Below are 24342 nucleotides of genomic sequence, written 5' to 3' on the forward strand. Positions count from 1 at the left end.
AACGTCCATGACGAAAACTTCTGTCGAGTAAGGAGGGAATCCGTCCATGTCGAGCACGATTTCAGCTGTGCGCCGAGGAATACTGATGTGACGCTTGACACCGAGCTTGATCTTCAGTGGCTTGTCCGATTCTTTAATGGTCAAGGCTAATCTGGACGCAACCACTGGTGAGATAGCGTTGAAGGAGGCACCGCTATCAATGAATACGTCCACAGCAGAGCCTTCGATGCGAGCTCTCTTTGCCAGATAGCCATAGATGTTGTCTCTTGTACCGCGATGCCCAGGTTGGAGATGCAGTGACAGAGAGTGTGGGCTACCGAACGACGTATGGCCATCGCCGTTCGATGAAGTCAGCCCGACAGGTTGCCAACCCATCGAGCCTACGCGTTTTTTGGCGTCGTCACCCGCTTCGCCGCCTTCTTCTTCCGGCAGACGCTCTCGGTGTGACCTACGCGCTCGCAGTAGTTACAGACTGGCTTGTCTGAAGAGTCGTGATTCTTCCTCGAATCGTTTATCGCTCTGTTATCACCGCTATTATGCTTCAGCTGTTCCTTTGAAGTCGATTGGGGAGCCCCTAAGTTACGATTTTTGGCCTTGTCGCTTCTAATGTTCTTGTCGCTGGCAGGGAGCGAATCTTCAAACCTCTGCGCCAATTCAATTGCCTTGTGCAGCGTATCAGGGATATTCTGTGACACAAAAGCACTGGTCTCGGGCCGTAAGTTCTGCTGAAAAAACCAACGTTTGACTTCCTCCGGCAAGTCCTCATCGAGCTGAGAGAGTAAGTGTTGAAATCGTGTCGTGTAGGCCTGCTGGGATCCCGTCCAACGAAGATGGTGGAGTTCAGATAAGAGTTTGTGCTGGAAGTCAGAGTCTCGAAAGCGCTCTCGTATTTGCTGTTTGAATAGAGCCCACGTCGCTGGATTCTCTCCGAGTGATACCTTAAAGTCGCGGTACCACGTACGTGCCGCTGTACCCAAATTGCCAAAAATTAAGTTGACGAACTCAGAAGTGTTGCTGGCCATGTCGAGCTGACAGTCAGAGTAGTACTGCTCTGTACTAAAGAGCCATAGCTCCAAGTCGTCACTTGATTCGCCATTGAACATTGGCGGGTTTCCCTTTTTCTTTTGTTGTTTCTGGGAACTTGTCTGTTGTTGCAACATTTGCTGCTGAAACAACGCTTGTTGTTGCATTAACTGAGCAAACTGCTGCTGTTGCTGCTGCTGCGTCGTAGCTAGGAATTCGAACATCGGACGAAGCATGGGGACCTCTGCAGCCGGCGCGCTACCAGGTGCTGGAGGCGGTTGCTGCTGGGCTGCTTCACCAGTGCTGCCAGCATCGTGCTGGGCTTCTTTGGACGAGTTGAAATCGTGTAATGGCTCGTTGCCAGGTGCATCTTCCTCTCTCATTCGACGGGTATGTCGAGGTCTTGGGTTTGGACTGCGACCGCGAACCATGGTGTATTGATCGAGTCCTGGTGTCTTGAAACGACGTCACGCTTCAATAGTTTATTAGCTGTCACGCGGTAGTGTGAGACGCAAGTAGTACAACCTTAAATTGTAGCCGTAGGACTTGAGTTGTAGGCGGTGATACTGAGAATGAGATTAAGAATGAAGTTAAAGACACGAGAGCTACTTGGTGTCGTCCTGCTCTAGCCTAGGAAACCATATGAGAAGCATCTCGGCTTTGACTTGTAGAGACGGCTTGGCAGAGCGACGAGTTGCTGGCTGTCCCAATGGACAGCCAGCGGTGCTCACGTTGAATGCCAAGGTTATGGGTTGAACCATGACATCATGGCCCAAGTGGTGGCAAAGTTCCAGACAGCAATGCGATTCATCTTCCGCCTCTCCAAGGACATCCAGTTCAGTGGGGTAGCTGCAACCACAGTAGTTGGTCACGTCGCCCGGCTTCACCACAATGGGCTCTACTTGGAACTCATACGACGGGTTGTAGAAGAAAGGTGCCAAGAAGAGGTCGGCCCCACCATTTGCCAGAACGCGATGCAGCGGGGCTACAAACTGGTCGCTCGACCACACCTGCACCATGTCGCCGATTTTGATAGTGTAGATCCCCTTGCGAGGTGGCACGTTGGTCCACGTTCGAGAAGGGCGATGAAAAGCTTGCAAAGATGCAACCTTGTCATTTTAAAGCAGAATGGCGAGAGCACCAGCATCCGTGTGATGGTAGACACCCATGGACTTCTCTCAATCCTTCGTCGCTGGGTAGTGGTTCAGGCGCATGTGGCTCGAATTCCCCCCGTGAAAAAAGCTGGTCAAAGAATGTGGGCTCATTGCCGAGAACACCTCGAGCAGGCGACGTGCGATGTACATCTTGTTGAGTACATAGTCATTCCGTATTGGGAACCAGGCAACGTTACCTCACTAACCCACTGGTTCTCATCATTCTCAAGATACTGGTGCTTGTCGTTGACAGGACTGTCTTCGTTGGCGCCAGCAAAGTCGAAGCATTCTTTGCAAGTCCGTCTTGTTCTTCGTGAGCTCGTGATCGACGTACCCACGTGGGTTGGCTGACGTGCGTTGAACCTTTCGTCTAAGGCGCTACCAGGGCAAAGTACATGTCAAGGAAATTTAAATTGGTGACTTCAAGATGAATGTCCCCGTTGACGTGGCAAACGCAGTGACAAACTGTCAAAACAAATGTAGCCATATTTATCCAGGATAATACATGTAAGTACCAGTTATGAGCTTTAAAAAAATATACAGTACCGGTGCTTTTCAAGTTGGCACTCGTTATTTTGCCCGACTGAGGTAACATAGCATCGACTTTTATACGTGTACAGAAAGTATAGTACGGTTAAATTGGAGTAAAGGTAGGACACTAGCGCGTTTGCACTCGTCTGCGGACTTATAGCCGTGGGCCCGCCCCTCTCTTCGCTTGCTGCGCTGCGCTCGGGGGGCGCCGCTGCGCGGCCTGCCCCACCCCGGTCTCTAAGTCCTCGACTCGGCAAGGCGCTGTGTCTGGGAATAGAAATTAATTCCGAGCGAGTGTTGCCAAGACCGTCGGCTAAGTCCATTTTATGCATGTTGGGGAGTATAATTGTATAGTCGGTTAGCCAGTCGGGCAAAATACTCACTTCCTTTCAAGTTTTGTGAGAAATCCGGATATGTGCTTCATATCCGGATATGACGAGAACGCCGTCGGAGTCAGCCCGTTCCCATCCCGCTCAGAATCCTGCCTGCTGGGCACGCGCCATTGCTCAGTTGGCGAGATGGCAGGTCTGTGGAGCAGTGTAGGCGTGTTGCTATGGAAGAACTGGCGCGTGAAGCAGCGCGAGAGTCGCTTTAATCGCGGGCGCTTGGGTAAGCGCTGGCTGTACCCGGCGCTCGTGACGGACATCATCATCCCGCTGGGGCTGATTCTGCTGCTTATCCAGAAAATGTGCCAATACAACGCGCAGTTGGTGACGCCCGGAGGAGGGATCCCGGGCTTCGGGGGTATGCGGCGTGCAATGGAAAACGAGAGTGATGGTCAGTTGTTGCAGGCCGAACAAGCCATGATGGCTTCAAACGAAGGCGATTTAACAGAAGAACTGACCCAAGGAGTGCAACAAGTAAAGCACGAATTTGCGACATTATTGCTCACCGCATTGCCTTTGTTGCTGGCGAAAAGCAACCAGAGTTTGGCCATTTTGCAACGGCAAGACTCGCAACTGTTTTTGCAGCACCTCAACAGGTAAAAAATGGCATTTCCAGTTGCCGTCAATGATAAATTACTGACAATTGTTGCAACTAGAGAATATCCTGCTGCAACTCAGCTGGGGATTTCCAGTTACGCGGATAGAACCAAGATGATCCCGTTCAACAACACTGCGTCGAACGAAGAAGCCAACCGCGTGATGTTGGAGTTCCCCATGAAAAGTGGCTGGAATATTTACGCCGGTCTGGACGTAAGAAGGGCAGAAAGCGAAAGTGAAGACGAAGTTCCGCTTCCCTTGGAGTTATTGACGCTATTCTACCAGAAAACCCTCAACGATCCGTCCGAACAAGAGCAGGAGGACCAACTGGCCAAGTTTTTCTCGAAAGACTTGACTTTTAACCGCACGATGATGTTTCCCGACGTCATGCCGTTCCAAATGTCGCTCAACATGTTTATCCGTGAAAACTCCACCAAGTTTGTCAATAACGAGATCGTGGACCTCGACTCGCTCTCTCCGGAAATAATTTGCCAAGCGGTGGATAAAATGCTGGATGTTGCCAGTCTTCAATGGGGCGATTTCCCAGCCACTTCGCCACTGGGACGAAGTGTGTTGGCGTGCAAAATTGCAGTGAAAAAAGGAGGGTTATCGGCCGAACTTCGCTACTTTTTGGCCAATCTCATCGCCAAGGCGATCTCGAGCGACGAACTGGACACTTTGACTGTCTCGGCGTTGCCGAAACGTCCCGCAAACACTGTGGCGGGTCCACTGGAGGGCAATATCGTGTTCTACTTGGCCTACCTGTTCCTCTGGCCATACGTGCGACTAGTTCGTGACGTCGTGGCGGAAAAGGAGAAGCAACTGAAGGAGTATCTGATGATCATGGGGCTGCCGGCGATGTCTCTTTTGATCAGCTGGTTCTTGCTCTACTTTCTGGCGTCGGTGGTCGTGTCTCTGATCGGCACTTGGCTACTCAGTGGCAGTATGTTTGCCGCGTCAACAGATGGAGACGTGTACTTCTTCCTGCTTTTAGTGACATTCGTGTCAAGTATCCTGCTATTCGGCCTCGCTATCACCCCGATTTTCACGCAAACCAAGACCGCAGCTGCGTGTGCGCCGCTAATTTATTTCATCATGAGTGCTGGCTCGTTTCTTCGGTCGCTGGTGGGGGACGACGTGGTGGCTTCAAACGAGTCACTAGCGCTGCTGCTCTTTGTACTGGACGGGATCAGCTCCCCCGTGGTGTTTATGGGTACAATGCACGACATCTTGGCGTTTGATGCAGTGACGTTGGAGCGCAGACACATCACGTATCATACCGTCGCGACACCTATCCGTCTGATGGCTTCACAATGTGCAGGATATCTGCTGCTGGGATGGTATTTGGAGAACGTGTTTCCTCGCACCTACGGCGTGCAACAGAAGTGGTATTTCGTCTTCCAGCCGTCCTATTGGTTCCCTACTAAAGTGGATCTAACAGGATCCGAAGAGGAGAACGAAGAGGCCATGCGACTGACAGACATGGGGCGAGATACTATCCACGACCAAATGGACGAGACGCTACGAGAACAGTCCTTACCGGAGTACTTGGAACATTCCCGACCCACTCTTTTCGTCCAATCGCTGTCCAAGACGTATCCGAACGGGAAGGTGGCGTTGAGTAACGTGTCATTCGGAGTTCGGAAAGGAGAAATCTTCGGTCTGTTGGGTCCCAACGGCGCCGGCAAGAGCACGACGCTGTCGATCTTGAGCGGCATCTTGTCACCCACCAGCGGAGATGCGTACGTGGGTGGATCGATCAGTGTGGCGAACAACCCACAAGCCGTTCGGACGAGTCTCAGCGTGTGTTTCCAGCAGAATATCCTGTTCGACAACTTGACCGTGTGGGAGCATCTCTCGCTCGTCTGTGCTCTGAAGGCCACGATGGGTGTAAAAACCGTGTCAGAGCAGACCCGGTGCAGCAAGTTGCAGCAATTCGGACTGGACGAGAAGCGTGACGCGCTGGCGAAGACGTTGTCAGGAGGTCAGAAGCGTAAATTGTCGCTGGTGTTGTCCCTTCTGGACTCGTCTCGCGTCTTGCTGCTGGACGAACCCACCGCTGGCATGGACATGAAGGCGCGGCTGGACACGTGGGACGCTCTGAAACGCGCCGTGACGCATCGAGCGGTCATCCTGACGACTCATTCCATGCAGGAAGCGCAAGCTTTGTGCGAGAATATCGGCATTGTGGCGGAAGGGAAGCTGAAATGCTGCGGCTCGAGTTTGTTCCTTCGCAACCGCTTTGGCGTGGGGTATAAACTCACTGTGGTGCATCACGACGAGGAACACGAGAGTGCGCACAGACGATCGCAACGTGAACAGTGGGCGGATCTTTTGATGACGACGCTGAGGAAATACGTGCCGAATGCTGCGATCGTGAGCGACAACAAGTGGGAAACGCGCGTGCAGTTGAATGACGGCGACGAACAGCGCTTCGCTGCGTTGTTTCGAGAGCTGGAGACGATGAAGAAGAAGGAGATTATCAAACGATACGCCATCGCAGCGACCGACTTGGAAGACGTGTTCGTCAAGGTGACGGAGGGAGAAGACGTGTATTACCATGAGAAAGACGACGTGGACGCAGCAGACCCTGTACGTACGAAGATGGAGACGGACAAGGCCAAGACGGATCTGCTCGCTGCTGGGAGCGACAGGCCACTTCCTGGCTGGCAGCACGCGACGTCGCAACTGCGTGCGCTGATTATCAAGCGTGTGAAGATGTCGTCGCGCGACAAGAAGTCGTTGTTTGCGCAGTACGTGTGGCCGATTGGCTTCTTCGCGATCTTGATGGCTGTTCTTCAGCACTTGCTGGACTCTCGCGGATCTATCGAGACAGTAACGACGCTGTCTCCGGCTGCTAAAGACGCGTCTTTTTTCATCGCGTCTGCGTCGTCCATGACCGATTCAGTGGCCGATTTAGTCGCACAGTTTGAGCACAAGTCCCACCCGATAGTGTTCGACCAGAGCGCGACGACCGAGCAAGAAATGCTGGACGCTATTGCACGTGCCAACACGACGACGTTCTTCGCGGGGATCTTCGTCTCGAACGTCAACTGGACAGCAGACAACACGGTCATCTCTCCGGTCTTGTCGTACGCGCTCTACTACAACGAAACCGTGCGTCGGTCTCTGCCCGTGACGTTGCAGTGGATGTCTCAAGCCTATTGCAAAGCTCGCGCAGCTCACGAAAAATCCCCTGGAATTGACAATTGCGACTTGGAAGTCAAGCGCGGCGTCTTCCCCATTGAGATCGAGATCGGAACTGGCGTGACGTCGGACGAAGAGGACGGTGTGGCGCTGGACCCCGACGAGGCCGTGAACGTCGTACGACGCATTATGGTGGCGTTCTACCTGTTGATGACGATGAGTTCGGTGGTCGGATTCTACGTCGCGCCCGTCGTCCGAGAGAAGGAAAGCGGCCTGAAGCGCATCCAGTATCAGCATCTCGAGACTGCCAACGCGTCGTGTTTGTATTGGCTTTCCAACTTCCTGTTCGACTACATGGTGTACACGTCAGCGGCTGTCATTATTTGCGTCATCCTCGCCATCTTCTCGGGCTGTTTGACGGCCGAAATCATCGCTGCGTGGTTCGCGTCGATGGCCATTTTCGGCCTGGCGATTCTCCCGGCGCAGTATTTGAGTTCGCTGGTGTTTGCGTCGCACTCTTCAGCGCAGTCGTACATGTCGTATCTCTCGCTGTTCCAGATCATGGCGGCGTCCATCGTGTTCGCCCTGTCCATGATCCCTGGACTGTGCACGCAGGTGAACTTGGTCACGTACGTTTTGCAGCTCTTCCCGCTGTACTCGTTCAGTACGGCGGTGCTGAACATCGTGACGGTGTCTTGGGCCCCCATGCGACATCAGTGTCTCGAGGCGGGGGGAGATCTCGAGACTAGCAACCCGTTCGCCATGTTGGAAGGGCTGATTGGACAGCCAAAGGTGTCGGTCTGGGCGTGGGAGGTCACGGGAAGCAGCTGGTGTGCGCTAGTGCTGTCGGGCGTGCTGTACACGTTGCTACTACTCATCATGGACCAGTACCAGATGTATCCTACGCTGATGGAGCACACAGTGCGTCACAAACTACACTGGCTACGAGGCTTGCTCCCGTGTCGTAGACACAGTCGAGGGTACACGGAAGCGGACCAAAGTCCTGCCGCTTTCGACGAAGAGAGTCCCAATTCCGACATGGTGCGTGTAGTTCGAGTCTCGCAGATCTTTAACCCTCGAAAGAAGACTTCGGAAGAACAAGAAGGTGCAGCTGCAGTGCTGAACGAGAGCGGCCAAGTGGTGGCTCTGGACGACGTTAGCTTCGCAGTGGAAAAACGCGACTGTGTGGCGCTGTTGGGCGTCAATGGCTCGGGCAAATCGACCATGTTTGAGATCTTAACGGCAGGAATCGCCCCCACAAGTGGCAAAGCGTTGATCGACTCGTGCGACGTGACGGTGCAGCCTCGAGAAGCCAGCGTTCGATACGGCTATTGCTCTCAGGGCAACCATTACTTTAACGACTTGAGTGTCCGTGAACACCTCGAACTCTTCTACCGACTGCGTTGTAGTCGCAGCAACGCGTTGATGTCGGAAGACGCAGTGATTGACGAGCTTATGCGACGTCTGGATCTGTTTCCGGTCGAGAAAACGGCAGCTTCGCACTTGAGTGGCGGCAACAAGAGGCGACTTATGCTGGCACTGGCGCTACTGAGCGACCACACGTCGTTGCTGCTACTGGACGAGCCGTCCGCTGGCGTGGACGTCGTGGCGCGACGACTGATGTGGCGTGTGCTGCATGAGAAGCGACAGAGTCTCAACCGCACGAGTTGTTTGTTCACGACGCACAGTATGGAGGAGGCCGAAGCGGTGTGTGCGAACGCTGTCGTCCTGTTCAAGGGGAAAGTGGTGTGGTCTGGCAGCATTCCAGACTTGAAACAGCGTGTGGCAAGAGGAATATCGATCAGCGTGCGACTGGATAGCGCCTCTATTTGGAATGCGGAAGAGATCCAGAACTACACGCAGCAGATCCGACGCTCGATCAAAGACCGACCGACAACGAATGCTCGTCGAGAGGGATTGGAGAGGAATAGTATTCCATTACGGGAGTTGGAAGAAGCTTACGAGTTGTGCCACAATCTGTTCCATAAGAACGGAGACGCCGCCACTGCTGCCGTCTCTCGACAGCATGGCAAGACGTGGCTCGAGGGTCTACGCTCTCGCTTTGAGTCGGATGAGAATGATGTGACTCCTAATAAGGAGGAACCAGTTATTCCGCTTGTCGAGTTCGTCCAGGAGTGGCTGGTGCAGGAAGCTTTCGCTGGTCTCGAGACGAGGCTCTTTAAGGACCAGGTGACGGCACGATCTGGTGAGTTGGTGGTGTCTGCTGAACTCGAAACTGCGCGTGGGAGTGGCAGTAATACGAGTGGAGTGTACGAAACCTCGTGCACCGACAGCTTCGGACTGGCAGACGTGTTCGCCATTATGGAGGACAACAAGAAGCGATTTCACATCGCGCAGTATAGTGTTAGTGAGTTGTCGCTGGAGCGGGTATTCGAGCAGTTCACTGGCTGATCTGGCTACTTCATACAAAATTCATAATAGACACAACAAAATTTCGCAAACGTTTTGCCCTGACACATGGACTGGATGTGAGCTACCTAGACTAGGTACATAAAGCTCACATCCAGTCCACTAGGTCCTAGTGTCTAAAAGAATCGTTGAAGGCGATGGAAAAGCAGAGGAATACGGTATCCCCGTGAGCTTGTTTGCATGAGTGCAAGCCAAATACAGGTACTGTAATGATACAGTAGCCTTACTCTACGTCAGTGAGGAGTTTCGTGTGTTGATGCCAATCATCTGTTTATAACGTGGAAACGCTTTGAACCTGTTTTACTGTTTAGCGAGTACAGTACTGTACTGTACTGTACTTCCGAATGTTTCTTGTGAGCTTGTATGCATGAGAGCCGGTGCTGCAGGACCATAATACTGTACATGTACTGAAGCGCATACTCCACGTCAGTGATGATGCCAAGTCAAAAGGATCATGTGTTTATGACGTGGTTTCCTTTCTTTAAATCGCTTTTTAGGCACAGCTAAATTTATAATAATGAAGAGTAATAATGCGCAGGAAACCTCGATGAAACTACGCGAACGTCGTGCTCAGCGTGATTCATGTATTAATTCTTTAATACTGGCCTCACTGCCTGCACACAGAAACAGTTGCCAGCTTCTCATCTCAAACATGATAGGCGACGGCAGATCATGAGATCCTGCCAACAACGGAGGCGTTCGAGTTACAGTACCAGGGTAAAGGTACGGATGATTCATTTACAAGCCATGCCTACAGTACAAGTAGTTTAGCCGAAGGACGCAGCGATTCTCATTTTCGAATTTGACAGAAACAAGTCGAGCAACCCAAGAACGCAAGCATCAATAATGAAGATCTGTTTGACCGCCCTCGTTGCCATTGGAGCCATCGTTTGTGCCCCTGCTAGCGCTCAGCCGCTGAGAGTATGCCAGTCACCTTGCGGAGCCCAGAACTCGGATCAGAACATTTGGGTCGCTACGTGCTGTCAACAGAAGGGCGCTACTAGTGACGACGCCTTTAACAAGTGCTGTGCTTCGAGTTGCAGCACCGGCAGCCCTTGCAAGTGGGAAAACCTCGGCTCTGCCTCCGCGAGTTCCTAAATCACGCTCGTTGAAGCTAACGCTATCTAGCGTTAGTTCTTCTAGCCCCGTTAAATGCAACGATTTACACTTCGGCTCCGCTAAGTTGTTTTCTGATCCATACTCATTTTCAACGACGAATTTCTGTCTAAAACTTCAAAAAATATGGTGACGCTCTAATCCCGTGACCTTCATAATTTTAGTCTTCGGTTCCTACTGACGCCTCTACATGAGACTTGGTCCGAGCTAGCGGCACGATAAATCACACTCAATACCAAGGCGCTTTTAGCAGAAAACCTGAGGAGAACTCCACTTGTAGATTCTGTGGGAAGACGCTCGAAACTCGTTCGTTATCGCGCCATCAAAACCGATGCAAGGCGAAGAAGGGGGCAACCAATCACCCCCAGACATTCACGTTTTGTCTCCTTAACGAATCTGTGTTCAAGCACATTCTCATTTTGCTGCACAACCAGACACTCACCAAATTGCAGATGATAACGGGAGATCGGTACTCAGACTGCAAGCCTCAGTTGGCCAGTTATTGCTGCAAGTGTGAGAGCGACAACCCTGTGATTCTCCGTGGACTTTGTCGAGAGTGCGAAGCAGCAACAGAAGGATACAAACCTCTCGTAACCAAGAAATGAGCCAAGGATAAATACGGTATCAAGGACGTTTCAGCTATTCCCTGTCAAGATCGCAGAAGCAACACGCTGTATGATCGAATTGCGTTGGAGAACCATATGCTCGTATCGTGCGGGTCAAAATTGAGGTGGATACATGTCATTGCGAAGCGAGATACCCACAGGAAGCGATTGGATGTTTCTAAACAGCAACGAGAACACGAGAGATGCTCCTTTCTTAAACCTCTGGCAACTGGCTTCTCGTCGTATGTCGAGAGTATTTTGTGATAAGAGACCGAAGAAGGCGTGCTGGCAATTGCCAGCACTCGCTTCCTCACGCTTTCTGGAGCTTTGGAAACCCGCGGTTTTCGCCTTTGAGTCGATTCGTGTATTTGCAAAGAGTTTATCGTCTGGGGATATGGCTACATGAGCAATGTGGTTGACACGATGGAGGAAATGAACTTCCTCTTTGCTCATACCGAGTATGAACAGCTTTGTGCCCAGCGCGTTAAGGCGCTACAGGACGAGTGGGGTGGCTGGTTTCGACGAAAGTTGATGTACGACGTGATCCAAAAGTGTCGGGAAGACTAAAAGCGGAACTATGCGCTGACTATCTAGACGACAAGAGGGGGCTTGCTCTTCCACATAAGTGGGAAAGATGTCGTCCGAGGTTTGACAAGGTGCAATCATTAAATATAGATCCAAAAGTGAAGGCACAGTACATGTATTTGGAAGAAGGACGTTTAAAAGGGTAAACGTCAATTTTTGGTGGCTTCTACTTAAGAACATAGAGCTTGTGTTGTCGTCGGACCGCAGCGTTTAAAATGAACGTCTTCTGAAGTGCCGGATTCTCTCGTCTTCACACAAGCTCAATTCACAATTTTGGCATTGCGAAAGTACGAGTTCGTCATCCATAATCTTCTCGTACAGGACTCTTGTACGATACAAGTTGAAACATAGATTCGCTTGGATGGATACTAGGTTGACGTGACACGAATAGCAACAGCATTTATCTCAAATGTAGTTTCTTAATTGGATCTGTCCAACCCGATGCGGGTGCGGACTTCCTATTGCCGGTTTTCTTGTCTCGTAGCTATTGACTTGTTTTCCTTCTCGATCAGATAGGCCTCATACTGCGCCGCCACGTTGGCGCACTCGTGCGGAGTCTTCGTTTCTAAGATCTTAAAAAGTCGTAGAACTTGTTGATTAATCTTCGTTTCTAAGATTGTCTTTGCTTTCTAAAACTCTTTTAAAGGCTTTTTTAAAAGTAAAAAAAACAGTTTTTGTTGCCAAAGCCACCGGCGATAAATTTAAGATGACCTCAGTCTGCGCTTTGCATCTTGCGCAGCGATTTCTCTGAGCCAGCCCATCTTCGATCCACACCGTTCCAGCATGTGTTTTTATCTCGATCGTACAGCTCACTTTCTCGTGAGGTTTCCGGGATATTGAGGAAGTCGAGCTTCTTCTTCGCGACGCTCCTACGAATAGTGTGCATGGAAGGGATAATCTCATCGGCCTTTTCACTGGCGATCTCACTTTCTCTGCACTTGCGAAAGAAAATACTAATAGCGAGGTTGTCGTTCTCACACTTGCAGCAATACTGGGAGAGTTGAGGCTCGCACTTCGGGTAGCGGTCTCCAGTGACCATCTGCAGCTTGGTGAGCGTCTGGTTGTTCAGGAAGCTGAGAATATTCTCGAACACATTTCCGTGTAGGATGTAGAAGCTGTAGGGTCGATGTTTCTGGGCTGTAAACCAGGCGTCTTTCTTCTTGCAGTGGTTCTGGTGGTGCTTGAGCCCTCGCGGTAGAAATGTGTTCTCACAGTTCTAGAGAACAGGTGAAAAGAAAGGAAGCCGAGCGTCGCGCTCTGATAGCGAGATTCGACCCCGAGTTCAGGGCCTATTGCCGAAGCTTTGGTCTATGCACTTCCGATCTGGTGCGGGGCAACAAGCAGCTCCTACAGCTCGCAGCGGAACTCAAACGCCGTGGATCTCCGACCCGTCCAGACTTTCAGCATTTCTAATGACAAAGTCTGGGGATTTAGACGAAGTGGCTGACAACATGGAAGAGAAACATTTCCTCTTCATACGTACAGAGTACCCACGACTGAGCGGAGATAAATTCGATGCCATGGAGGGTGAATGCGTTCCTGGCTCTCGTGAGCCATATGATGGAATGAAAGGTGACTGGAAGGTGATGAAAGCGGGGGTGTGCGTGGAGTATCTTCGAGACAACAAGGGACTTACGCTCCCACAGAAATGGAACGCCTGTCGTCCACGTTTTGAAGAGGTGATATCACCAGGCGAAGATCCTGGTTTGAAGGCGCTCTACGTTTACGTGGGTTCAGATATTTCCGTGGAGGCTAAAACGGAATAAGCCGGAGCGACTCTGCATTAGATGAAATTCTGGGGATCGATGCATGGGAACGCATGATCACGGGTGGCTTAGTCCAATGGTTTTTAGCTTGCAACACCGAGTGGATTCATTACGAGATGTGTTACTGACAGAGTCTGAACCCATCGTTGAAAGCTAGGCTCTTCGTTTTCTATCGGCAAATACATGAATGAGTTAGCACGAATGAGTCACGTTTCAACTCCAAGTCACTACTAGCAGCTCCTACGAATATTTAAATACGACACAAAATGCTGATGCTTGCAGATTCGGAGAGAAGTTGATCCCAACTCGAGTATTGCCACGCCACTAAAACTGATGCCAGGCGAAGAAGCGGACAATCAAGCATTCCCAAACGTACACATTTTGTCTTCTTAACAAATCTGTGTTCGAGCACATTCGGAGTTTCCTGCACAGCCAGACACTCACTTTTGATTACGGGAGATCGGTATCCAGCTGACCAGCTATTGCTATAAGTGTGAGAACAGCACCTGACACTTCGTGGACTTTGTCGAGAGTGTGACAGCAGAAGGATAAGACCCCCCCAAGCAAAAAGTACTGTAAACAGCGAAAGTTGAATGCTCTGGCAAGTAGTACCGTGGCAAGATCGCAGATGCAACACGCTTCATGATCAAGATGAGGTGAAGATCCGCATATGAGGATCAAAGTTGGCGACGTGTCACTGCGAAGCAAGATATTTACAGAAATCAGGTATTTATTCACAGGTCGTGATAAACAACTTTCAAGTGTTTATATTGATACGTTAATTGAGATCTAAAGCCTCCAAGAGCATGCCGATTTTTTCTCTATACGAGTTTAGGAAGTAAAGTGATGTTGCACTTAAAATTATTCATTCGTGTTTGACGGTAGCAACTTCAAACTAGGTCCAAAGCTACTACACCTACATGCACCACAGTATTAACGCTTCATCGTTTTCAGCGAGAATGGTTTAGCCATAAATTTTTGCTATATGGTGAGCTTGTAGAGAGCCACTTTCACTGCGCAACGATTTATAAAATCGACGCTTTCAACGCTAGTGCGATCGTATCGAGTTCTTCAAAATAACATCACAGCCTGTGTACTCACTCTCCTATAATATTTACTCCAGGTAGCCGACGAAGCCACGCAGAGCCTTCCTTCTTATCAGTCCTCACGTTAATCTCAAAGTACCTAGCAGCTTATTGGCGGTTGTCCAGCCCGATGCGTGCGCGAACTTCCTGTCGCCGGGTTTCTTGTCTCGTAGCCATTGTCTCGGTAGCAGCGCCGACAACAAAGGTTCGCTCCTGTGGACTAGTCGTACTCTGGAGCTTGGTCTGGCTCTCCTTCTCGATCAGATAGGCCTCGTACTCAGCCGCCACGTCGGCGCGCTCCTCCACACGAGTGGGATGTCGCCGAAGCATTGGATCGTCGTTTCTAAAACAAAATCACTCACTTTCTAAAAGCTGTCGACGCTTTATTTATGTGTTTCTGAAAACGCAAAGTCCCATAAACCGAAAATCTGTCCACCAATCAAATCACAGCATTTTCGAACCGCATCATCGGTTAAGTTGTAACCGGTTCCTCTTTGATTCCACCATCCATTTTTGGCGGCAAAATTCGTCAACACCCAACCAACACGTCAGTCATTCGGGCTTTTATCGCCTCTACAGCACATGCGCGGGTGTCGTTTGCAGTCTTTTCAAATGCATGGATGGATGCCTTTTACTTTTACCGGAATGTGATGATTCGAAAATCATGAATGTCGCCGCCCCAGTCTGAAAACTACGTGTCGAGTACTTCACAGCACATTGACTAACAGCTCTGTGCATGAACATTCCCCTTCAAGTGCATTTCTACGTGTTTGTATGTGCGAGTGTAATGATGACAAGTAACTAACCCAGCTCGCTTCGACTCATTATGGATGAAGAGAACTGTTTCCGAGGGGTCACTCCCTCTTGACTGATCACTCAAAACCAATAGCTAGCTGTCTCCGTAGCGTGTATTGCGACGTTGGTGCCTGGATTCCAGTGAAAGGTTGCTGTGTTCTTCCAGGCGCTATTAGAGCGAGTGCGAGTGCGTATTATGATGACTCAAACTTATCCCTGTCCGACGGCTGGAACGCATTCCTCCGAACGTGACGAGAACCAAGCGTAACTTTTCAATTTTCAACTGAATACCACCGCACTCGCGTCTTCATCTAGCTAGTTTTTATTCAAAATTGGGATTGGAATGAGGAACACTACAGGTGAGAGCGCGGTTTCCGTTTTGGAAAGCTGCGCTCACAATTAAAAGATCCAGTTGACTTCATAGTTATCTGACCAATCTCCCACACAAACGAATCGAATTCTCTTTGTACTACTACAACGTAGTAAAAAGTGTCAATAGAAATGGCTGTGATAAAACCATACTCGATGCATTACTGTGATGAAAGAAAACATTGTGTTGCTGCCAACCCTCTTCTGTGATTCGTCGAAAATCGACTTCTATTGAAATAACTGGTTAAAAACGACTCATTAAACAATACTAGCCCCAGCCCTCGGTCGTCCAATATCCAGAGATGGCGGCCCGCGTAGGTGCGAGCTCTCGCCACGGCGCCAAGAAGTGGCTGGCGTCTTTGTTCGGGGAGGCAGAGCAGGCGTCTTCATCCAAGTCAGTAGCTAAGGAGCGACTGCAGATCATCCTGGCTCACCAGCGCGGCTCGCAGGTGCTGGCAGGTGTGGATCTAGCGGCACTACAGAAGGAGCTGCTCGAGTGTGTTCAGCGCCACATTAAGGTGGCTAACGGAGCCAATATCAACATCGCAGTTAAGAACGAAGGACAGCTGGACATTTTTGAGATGCAGGTGCCCGTGGACGGAGACAAGGCGGTCGAAGGGAGGAAACCCAGACGGTAAAATGCACAAGAAATGAGGCTTCAAGAGCTGTAGGACAGCAGACTATCAAAAGTCTTTTAAGAAAGAGAGAAACAATCGCATCTGACAAACTTCCAGTACATAGATCCAGACATCAGTACGGGTAATAGTCGTCGAATGGCAGCACTTCGAGGTGACTCACGCTGTCAAAGATCCAGGTGATCCGCACGATGGGGATCTGGAACTGTTGCCACTTGGCTTTGGCATCAGAAGGCAACGTGGCCTTGGAGACGACACCCACTGGTGTACGACGCGAACGTTGCTTGGATTTGTCCTTCGAGAACTTCTCGGCGTGGACGACTGTCCCTCCAAAGTTATTGACCAGAGCTTTCACACTTGCGAACTGGAAGTCGAACTCTTTCTCCGACACGAGCAACACGAAGCAGAAGATACTGAAAATGCTGTTGCGTCTCCCCGTTTGAACACGACGGATGCGTCCTTCATGTGGCTTCCCCACTGCGTCACTGTAGATGTCTCCGATCACTTCAAACGGGTCTTCAGTCAGCCATCTGCCAGCTGCGAGGCTGGCTTTGACCCACGAGAAATCCATCACGAAGCTTCCTTCGGCCAGTGCGCGCATGTACTTGGCTGTGCGTTTGCATCGCAATTCGTCTGGAGCAGTTCCACTACTGGCGCCAATAGGAGGCACCGCCTTGGTGACTAAATGCGTCACGGAGGTACAGAAGCGGCCGGTAACTGGGTCACGTTTGAGGTCAAAGTCGTGTCCGAATTTGCCTCCTAGTCGTTGCGTTGCCTCGAGCACGCGCTTCACTTCTTCACGCGCGAGATCAGAGCTCACAAACACGAAGTTGTTGTCACTATTGGCTGGCTTCTTCGAAGTGTGTACGGGAGGCTTCGAGTTCCCAGCCGAGCTTGGTCTTACGACGCTCTTCCTTGTCGTAGCAGCTGTGTGGGAAGCTGATGTTACAAGTCGCTTTGCTGCTTGTGACTTGGGCTTATCGTCGTTCTTCTCTTCGCACTGGAAAGCTGTGATGGCGCTACGGAAATCATCACTGACCCGCTCTTTCTTTCGTGATAATAACGCCCTTGGATCAGGAGATGCGGTCTTGTGTTCGGGAGAAGGAGGTAGTGGCACTGCCGGCTTCATCTCGTACTCTTCTTCTTCTTTATACTCTTCGTCTCCATCGTCATCGCTAGCACTACAGTCATCAGACGACTTGTACTCTTGCTCCGGTAGTACCGTAGCTGGTTGACTGTCCGGTACTTCATTCTCCTCGTCGGACTCAGCTTTCGATAGATCAATAGCTGACGCAATGTTGCGCCCATACGTCTGGTAGTTATCATCCTGCAGAGTAGGCATACGAAGTCTCTTCCGTGACGGCGACGATATTCGACCTCGAGGATGCAAGGAAAGCGGCGACGACAGTAAAACTCGCCGCTTCGCTGGCCGTCGCTCGCTCTCATTAGAGTCTGTGTGCTGCCGTCGGAAAGAGGATAATAAGTCTGGAGACTCCAGTGTACTCGTAGCTGGCGGCATCTGCGTCATCTGCGTCAACAGATCGCCGTCTTCGTCATGCTGGGACGCTCTCCGTCTCTCCTTCAGCAACTCGTCGAAACTATTGCTGCTGTGTAGAGAGCGTTCGAGATCCGAAAGTGACGAAATGTCGCTACTCTTTGCCTGATAAGTCCGTTCCCATTGACTCAACGCCTCTCGCTGCTTGCTGATACGATCCAGATAAATCTCCACCTCTTGCGTCGCCATTAGGCTGTTCTTCGGAGGAGATAAGAGCATCTTCTCATTCTGCTTCTCCTCTTCTGCATCCTCCGCCGAAGCTTGATCCAAAGACACACTGGATTTGTCATTTTTACTCCTGCCATTGCTGGAACCTTCTCTCATTACCGCACTTGAACTCCCAGCGTAGTCATCGGGCAAGTCGCTACTGCTCGTTTTCTTCCAATAAGCTGAACTGCCTTGTCTTGAGCCGTAATTCTGCGGTAAATACGGCTGCTCCAGCCTGAGTTCCTGTCGAATCTCCTGTGTGTCAATGTTCCACTTGTTGTTACCCACTGGACCTCGTTTCTTGTGCTTCTCTTCCTCAGTATCCATGGTGGAAGGTACGGTAGTACCGGACCCACTGGCAGCTCGATGGAGGGCTTTATCGGTGTCATCCACGGTAATTTTAGTGGCATGCTGTGTCGGGTCTCCATTCAGAGCCTCGAGTTCCGTCTCGACGCCGTTCCAGGCCGCCAAAATGCTCTCCAAGAACTGATTCCGAGTCACTTCACTGGGTCTTGTGGGTAATTGACAGATAGGACACTGCGAATTGTTCCTTTTGAGGTGTAACAGAATGCACTGGAGGCAGAAATTGTGCTTACAGTCGAGACATTGCGGGTCCTGGAATATCTTGCCGCTACAGTTAGCGAGCATTGGATCAGTGACCGTTATAGGCAATGAGATAACTATGTACCCACCACAATGTACAGCTGAGCTGCTCGCGGATGAGGCGCACAGCCTCGAGCCGCGGAGACGACAGTATTAGCGCCATGAACAACGGTAAAAGTGAGTGAGTGGGCGCTGACTGGCTAAAAATCGATTCGTGAAATACCGTGACTGTACAGAAGAAGAGCAGAAACCCGTCATGTGAATGAGTGACTTAGCTACATTACAAGGACACTTCTACTAGTTATCTCCTGAAGAAAACTACCATTCGTCTCGAATAATGGGCAGCGAGACGGCCAGGGACTGAGATTTGTGGTCCCATTTGGCTTGACCTTCGAGGTGACGCACTGGATATGGCAGATATAGCACGAGCTTCCTGTGGACAGCAAGTTGAAGTTAATACATCGCCCTTTGATACTTCAGATGGAACACGTACAATGTCGACGACAAAAGTAGCAGTTTTTGTCGCTTCACGTCCAGTTCAATGTCTTCCAGGCGGTGATTGGGACACTCCACGCGCACCACCATCGCCTCGCAGTGGGCTGACGATGGGTCCTTGTCACTAAGCCCAAGGAAAACGTCTTCTGTCATGACACTCTGCTTGTAGAGAATCTCAAACCTGCAGCATACTGGATTAGAGAGCACATATCTACAGGATGATACGATGATTCATAGTCGTACTTGGGACGTGCTCTAGTCTCGAAGGTGTCGTCATCTTCGTCGTCACTTGGGACTTCATTCATTGACCAGATCGCTTTGGGATCTTCCTGCCGGATCTGACCAATAGGCCGAGTCACTGACAGAAGTAAGATGAGTTAAAGCAGGACGGATGAGAGCACTTAGAGCGATCCTCCACCTTCAAGTGGCTTGGAAGCTCCACTGAGTGTGTACGGCGTGACTTGCTGTGCTCGATTTTGCTTCATCACATCGAGATCGCAAATTAGACTCAGACTCCGAGCCTTTCGATTTGTGGCCACTCTACCTCTTCGTAGTCGTCTTCTGCTTCCTGAATACCCGTGAGAAGATCATTTAATGCCAACAATTCATTCCCTGCAACTTCCATCCTTATCGATTGTCCAAGATACGACGTCGAGAGAGTTTTCAACGCGACTTTTCAGTAGCCCGACTGGCAGTCGCACTTAGAAATAATCGACCACCATTTACCACCTGAAGATCGATCTTTGTAAACGCCATGAGGACAATAGAGGAGCCTGCATGTGGAAGACTGCTAGCAAAAAAAGAACACAAAGTAACAACATGTAATCTGGAAATCTAAGACTAACGTTAGAAATGCGGCCACCTCTTTCAGCTCTAATATCCCGCTTCAAAGAGCTCCCAAAACGCGTCACTCTCTTGGTCCTGATGTTCAATTACCAGTGACGGTAGTGAGTTTGTTTCTGACAGACTCTGAATCTGCTTTTGTGCCGCCTGGACAACCTTGTCGGGTGCAAGACTGCAGGTACTACCAACCCACACGTAGCCTTGGACAGCTTCGTGTGGCTTTATTGAGCACAGTAGGAAGGCATTGTCTGGCGTCAGATCTTCCGAATCGTAATTTGTAAGTCGACCCCACAAGCCATCGCCGCTCTGTTCCCCTATTTCTTCTAGTACGAACAATTTGGGAACCGACACGGAGCTTGCAGGTTCCGTTCCCAATCGATCCGTAGCGTTGCTGTTGCGTTCATTTGTTGCTAAAAGAAATTGTGGCACTTTAGGGATCAAATCTCGACTCCATTGCAGCTCTGTCGCGTAGCCAAAGAGGTCAAAATCTGACCCTCTGTGGCCCTCAGAGCTCTCTTGCACCTCCACAATTCTCAGTTGCGTCGTGGCTTCGGAATTCTGAGCAAGTTGCTGCATGCGGACCAATTCTTGTGCAAGTTCGGTCGCGTTCACTACTGCGTCGGGGATCTCGCACTTGGAGCCGTGCCAGATGACTAAACCCGAGACACTTGTTGGGCTCTGATACACAAAAGTGCCTTGAGACCAAAGTAGTCGCTGTTCGTCGTCTGGCGTTCTCACAATGGCTACATTCTGTCGCTGGCGTGCCGATCCAGCACTAGGATCGTAGCAACGCTTGAGTACAAGACACTCGGGATCATAGATAGCGTGCGGGGCCAAGCGATACAGCCCACCAAAAGCTGTGTTGCCACTAGTTCTCATTAAATGCAAATCTTTTTCCCACTCAAGAAGTTGGCAAATGAACGCTGAGTTCGGACTCGAGATTGCTCGTTGACGCTTTACTATGACTGCAGCTTCACGATACGGCAATTGCTGTTCCAACATGACGTAGGCTATTGCAAATGCACACGAACGAGAAACACCTTGGTGGCAATGCACAAGCACCTTTTCTATTGTGCCATTTTGAGATTGCTGTCGAGAATTGGCAATTTGTTGCACCACTCGAGGAAAAAATGGCGTCAGATCTTCAGTTGCGTCATCTCGCAGTGACAATTTCAGGACGGTAAACGCAGTTGCTTCGTGCTGCTCAACGCCATTTGCGAAATGTTTCAGCTCTCCGCAACAATTGATTACGTGTGTGATCCCAAGTGCTCGCAACTTCGCCGTGTCACGAGCTACTCGTAAGTTGCTCACGTATAGAAATCCTGGCAAGATCTCGGAGCACACATCGACGTATGCATCCAATGCTCGAGATTTTCGCACGCTCTCTGGGACTGCAAACCGATCTTCGGCGCGTTCGACGTTGTTAAATGCACGGACGACTTCACTTGCTTCAGGACTAAGACGTGGAGTGTCCTCGTGTTGCAGCGCGTGGCCAGGAGGAACGATTTTATCGATATGAACAGGAGAGATGTTGACCACAGGCCGCACGCTGCCATCTTCGGCACTTGAAGCGGCACTCCATGCGTCAGAAATGATCGGCGGATCGGTATTTGCAGTTGTTGCGCCCGACGCGGACGGCAAGACGCCCTCAAACCCGTCGCGAGATTGGCCATTCCCCATTTTCCACTTGGAATTCGTGAAACGACGCAGAAAAACGCATTGGATGTGGCCTCGTCGTTTTTGCCATTTCTAAATCTTAATTTATGGCAGAGAAATCTGCCCTCTAAATCATCGCATCGTCTGATATCCGCACGAATCCGAGTTCGTCCGAGCTGCGTCGCTGGTGTTTTTCGTAATTTCTAGTTTCCCACCAGAACGCGATGGCGTGCCTTCGTTTAAAGACAAACGCAGCGGCCACAAGCGCTACCACAGCCGCTGCCACCCCTGCTGCCACATAAACTAATGCTGACGTTCCTGACGACTCTCCTGACTCCACACTAATCGTTTTCTCTTTGTTACTTGATGGCTCCGGTGTTGTGCTCGATTGAGACTCAACATCGGCGTTAGAATCCGATTGCGACGAGTTGTTGGAACTTCCTCCCGTCGAGTTGCTCGCAGAGCCCGAAGAGCTGCTGGCATCCACCCAATAGTCTGATGCCAATTCGGACGTCGTCTCTGGGGCATTTTCGGCACAAAAGATTACTTGAAACTCGACTTCGGCACTGCAGCTGTGCGTTCGAGCGTCTTGGGCTGGAAACTGATAGGCGTCATCGCAGCCGTCGTGGAGACAACGCAAAACTCTGCAAGTCTCAGTCGAGCTGGGCCCTCCACCGCTACTAGGTACGATCATCATTGCCACGTTGAAGCCTGTGCCTCCTGTCACGGCCTTGCAGTCCTCCAGACTGGAACATGAACCTGGCTGAGGAGGTTGAAACGAACATACACATTCTGTCAATAAAGTTGCCTTTGTTTTGGTTTTTCTTTTTTTGCCATTTTGCACGCACCCCCATGTTGCCGGCAGGGATGATGGAGATATCGTACCACGTGCTGTTGTCAACATTGGCAAATTCGGCCTCTGTAAACGCAAAAAGATGACAATGTATCGGAGACGAAAACGGAAGAAACCCGTCGCAACCGGCAGCAAAACGTACGTGTGGCTTGATACGAAGCACCGTATCGGTACGCCGCGTTGCTGCCGTCCGGAAGCTCCAAGCTATGACCACCGCCCCGAGCGATTTCGACGGGTTCACCGTGACTGCCGATGTGCATCTCCATGGTGCCGTCACAAAGGTTTACCGCTTGGATCTTTGTAGCGGTGGCCGGCACCACTGCCAGCATAAGCAGCGACATTGCTCGCCTCGCCATGACAAGTCTCTAATGCTCGGCGACGTGCTGCTAAGCCTTTTGCTTTGACCGATGGCAAAGATCAACGGAGCAATAGTGAAGCCAAGTTTTATTTGTTGAGATTTGTAATGGGGTGTAGGGTTGCAGGCGGTAAAGCGGACTTCAACAACCAGCTTCGGAGAGCTGTAATAGCATAGCGTATGATACCGACAATTCATGTTGATTTACGTCGCATTTACTACTGCAGTAGTACTTGATTTATGAAGGAGTATGCTTTTTCAGGTATAATTTATGCAGTCATAATGTATTCTGGAGGCCAGGGAAAAGGCATTAATTGTACATGTAAAGTACCACGCAGCGCGCAAAATGGACCGAGGAATGGAAATCGATGAGTGTGACAAGTCGCAGCGAGCTTCTTCAGCCCACATCCTTTGGCTGCCCGCGTCAGCCACTATTCTCAAGTGGCGAGAGGAAGGACGCTATCCGAATATGTACTGTGTCTTAGGGCAATATTAGTGCAATTTCTGGCGAGGTTTCATTACCAAAATCATGTACATAGTTCATGTACAGCATTTTGCCACAATTAGTAAGTCCTGATATGAGCATAATTTTTTAAGGTACAAACATCGCTCTCTATTCCGGTACTGGTATAAATTAATACCCTGAGCAAAACGATGCAGCTGTTTTAAGGAGGGAGTTTCTGGCGGGAATCGCTCAGCTCCAGTCATTCTAAAGAGCAGAACCGTGCTAGTGTCCAGCAGTGCGTAATTTACGTCGGCCCATACCCATGGGAGCCTGGATGAAGATAAAACAGAAGCGCGATCTCATCCAGAAGGCGAGCGACTGCCCCAGCATGACGCAAGAAGAGCTGGCGGCATGGGCAAAAGCGACGTTCAAGCTGAAGCGAGCGCCGGCGCAAACTACTGTTTCTGATATCCTTAAAGACGCCTCCAAGATAATGAACAGCAGCTACGGTGATGGCGTGAGGCGGAAACCGCTACGTGTGACCTCGCCTGTTCTGGAGAAGCTCTTAATAGAGTGGATTTTAAAAGTAGAAGGTAGTGGTATATGTCTCTCACGAGACTTAATTAGGCTTAAAGCTCGTGAGATTCAGAAGAACCTACCTGACGCATGGGATATGAATTTTTCGGACGGATAGCTAACCGCGTTCGAGCGGAGGCATCGCTTGCGATGCCGGAAGCTTCCTGGTGAAGCTGGTTCTGCTGATCATGTTTAAGTTACCCTTGGCCGACAGCGACTACAAGATGTAACCAATCTTTATGAACCTAAAGATATCTACAATATGGATGAAACGGGACTCTGCTATGCTATGGCTCCGTCCCGCTCCATTTGCACAAGGAAAGCCCGTGGTGCCAAGAAAAATAAGACTCGGATCACACTCGCTCTCACGGCGAATGCGGATGGGACTGACGCGTTACCGGTGCTATTTCTGGGGAATGCAAAGAATCCCCGCTGCTTCAAGAAACGTACAGCCGATGAGCTGGGATTTTGCTATCGCTCTAATAAGAAAGCATGGATGACGGGCTTTATTTTTAAGGAATGGCTGCTTA

At 50.4% G+C, this 24342-nt stretch overlaps 8 protein-coding genes across 8 annotated transcripts; 3 read left to right on the forward strand and 5 right to left on the reverse strand.

Moving 5' to 3' along the window:
- Positions 1-3121: 3121 nt before the first annotated feature.
- On the forward strand, positions 3122-9250 carry PITG_00882 (ATP-binding Cassette (ABC) Superfamily; the record flags this gene model as incomplete). The annotated part of the gene is made up of 2 exons (XM_002909382.1): positions 3122-3690; positions 3751-9250. 2 exons carry the CDS (start codon positions 3122-3124, stop codon positions 9248-9250), a joined length of 6069 nt encoding a protein of 2022 aa, XP_002909428.1.
- An 864-nt stretch (positions 9251-10114) lies between these two features.
- PITG_22670 (PcF and SCR74-like cys-rich secreted peptide, putative) lies at positions 10115-10366 on the forward strand (the record flags this gene model as incomplete). The annotated part of the gene is made up of 1 exon (XM_002909383.1): positions 10115-10366. One exon carries the CDS (start codon positions 10115-10117, stop codon positions 10364-10366), a length of 252 nt encoding a protein of 83 aa, XP_002909429.1.
- A 3947-nt stretch (positions 10367-14313) lies between these two features.
- On the reverse strand, positions 14314-14768 carry PITG_00883 (uncharacterized protein; the record flags this gene model as incomplete). The annotated part of the gene is made up of 1 exon (XM_002909384.1): positions 14314-14768. The coding sequence occupies one exon, from the start codon at positions 14753-14755 to the stop codon at positions 14534-14536; it is 222 nt and encodes a 73-aa protein (XP_002909430.1).
- Positions 14769-15888: 1120 nt separating this feature from the next.
- On the forward strand, positions 15889-16329 carry PITG_00884 (uncharacterized protein; the record flags this gene model as incomplete). Its single annotated transcript, XM_002909385.1, has 1 exon — positions 15889-16329. The coding sequence occupies one exon, from the start codon at positions 15892-15894 to the stop codon at positions 16225-16227; it is 336 nt and encodes a 111-aa protein (XP_002909431.1).
- A 10-nt stretch (positions 16330-16339) lies between these two features.
- Positions 16340-18752, reverse strand: PITG_00885 (uncharacterized protein; the record flags this gene model as incomplete). The annotated part of the gene is made up of 4 exons (XM_002909386.1): positions 16340-17359; positions 17471-17998; positions 18107-18601; positions 18675-18752. 4 exons carry the CDS (start codon positions 18750-18752, stop codon positions 16340-16342), a joined length of 2121 nt encoding a protein of 706 aa, XP_002909432.1.
- Positions 18753-18907: 155 nt separating this feature from the next.
- Positions 18908-19709, reverse strand: PITG_00886 (uncharacterized protein; the record flags this gene model as incomplete). The annotated part of the gene is made up of 5 exons (XM_002909387.1): positions 18908-19022; positions 19083-19265; positions 19328-19442; positions 19527-19548; positions 19629-19709. The coding sequence occupies 5 exons, from the start codon at positions 19707-19709 to the stop codon at positions 18908-18910; spliced, it is 516 nt and encodes a 171-aa protein (XP_002909433.1).
- A 248-nt stretch (positions 19710-19957) lies between these two features.
- Positions 19958-21607, reverse strand: PITG_00887 (uncharacterized protein; the record flags this gene model as incomplete). The annotated part of the gene is made up of 2 exons (XM_002909388.1): positions 19958-20440; positions 20510-21607. The coding sequence occupies 2 exons, from the start codon at positions 21605-21607 to the stop codon at positions 19958-19960; spliced, it is 1581 nt and encodes a 526-aa protein (XP_002909434.1).
- A 103-nt stretch (positions 21608-21710) lies between these two features.
- PITG_00888 (uncharacterized protein) lies at positions 21711-22702 on the reverse strand (the record flags this gene model as incomplete). The annotated part of the gene is made up of 4 exons (XM_002909389.1): positions 21711-21913; positions 22022-22346; positions 22432-22502; positions 22579-22702. 4 exons carry the CDS (start codon positions 22700-22702, stop codon positions 21711-21713), a joined length of 723 nt encoding a protein of 240 aa, XP_002909435.1.
- Positions 22703-24342: the final 1640 nt, after the last annotated feature.

Source organism: Phytophthora infestans, genomic scaffold, assembly GCF_000142945.1.
Source record: "Phytophthora infestans T30-4 supercont1.1 genomic scaffold, whole genome shotgun sequence".
Lineage (NCBI taxonomy): Eukaryota > Oomycota > Peronosporomycetes > Peronosporales > Peronosporaceae > Phytophthora > Phytophthora infestans.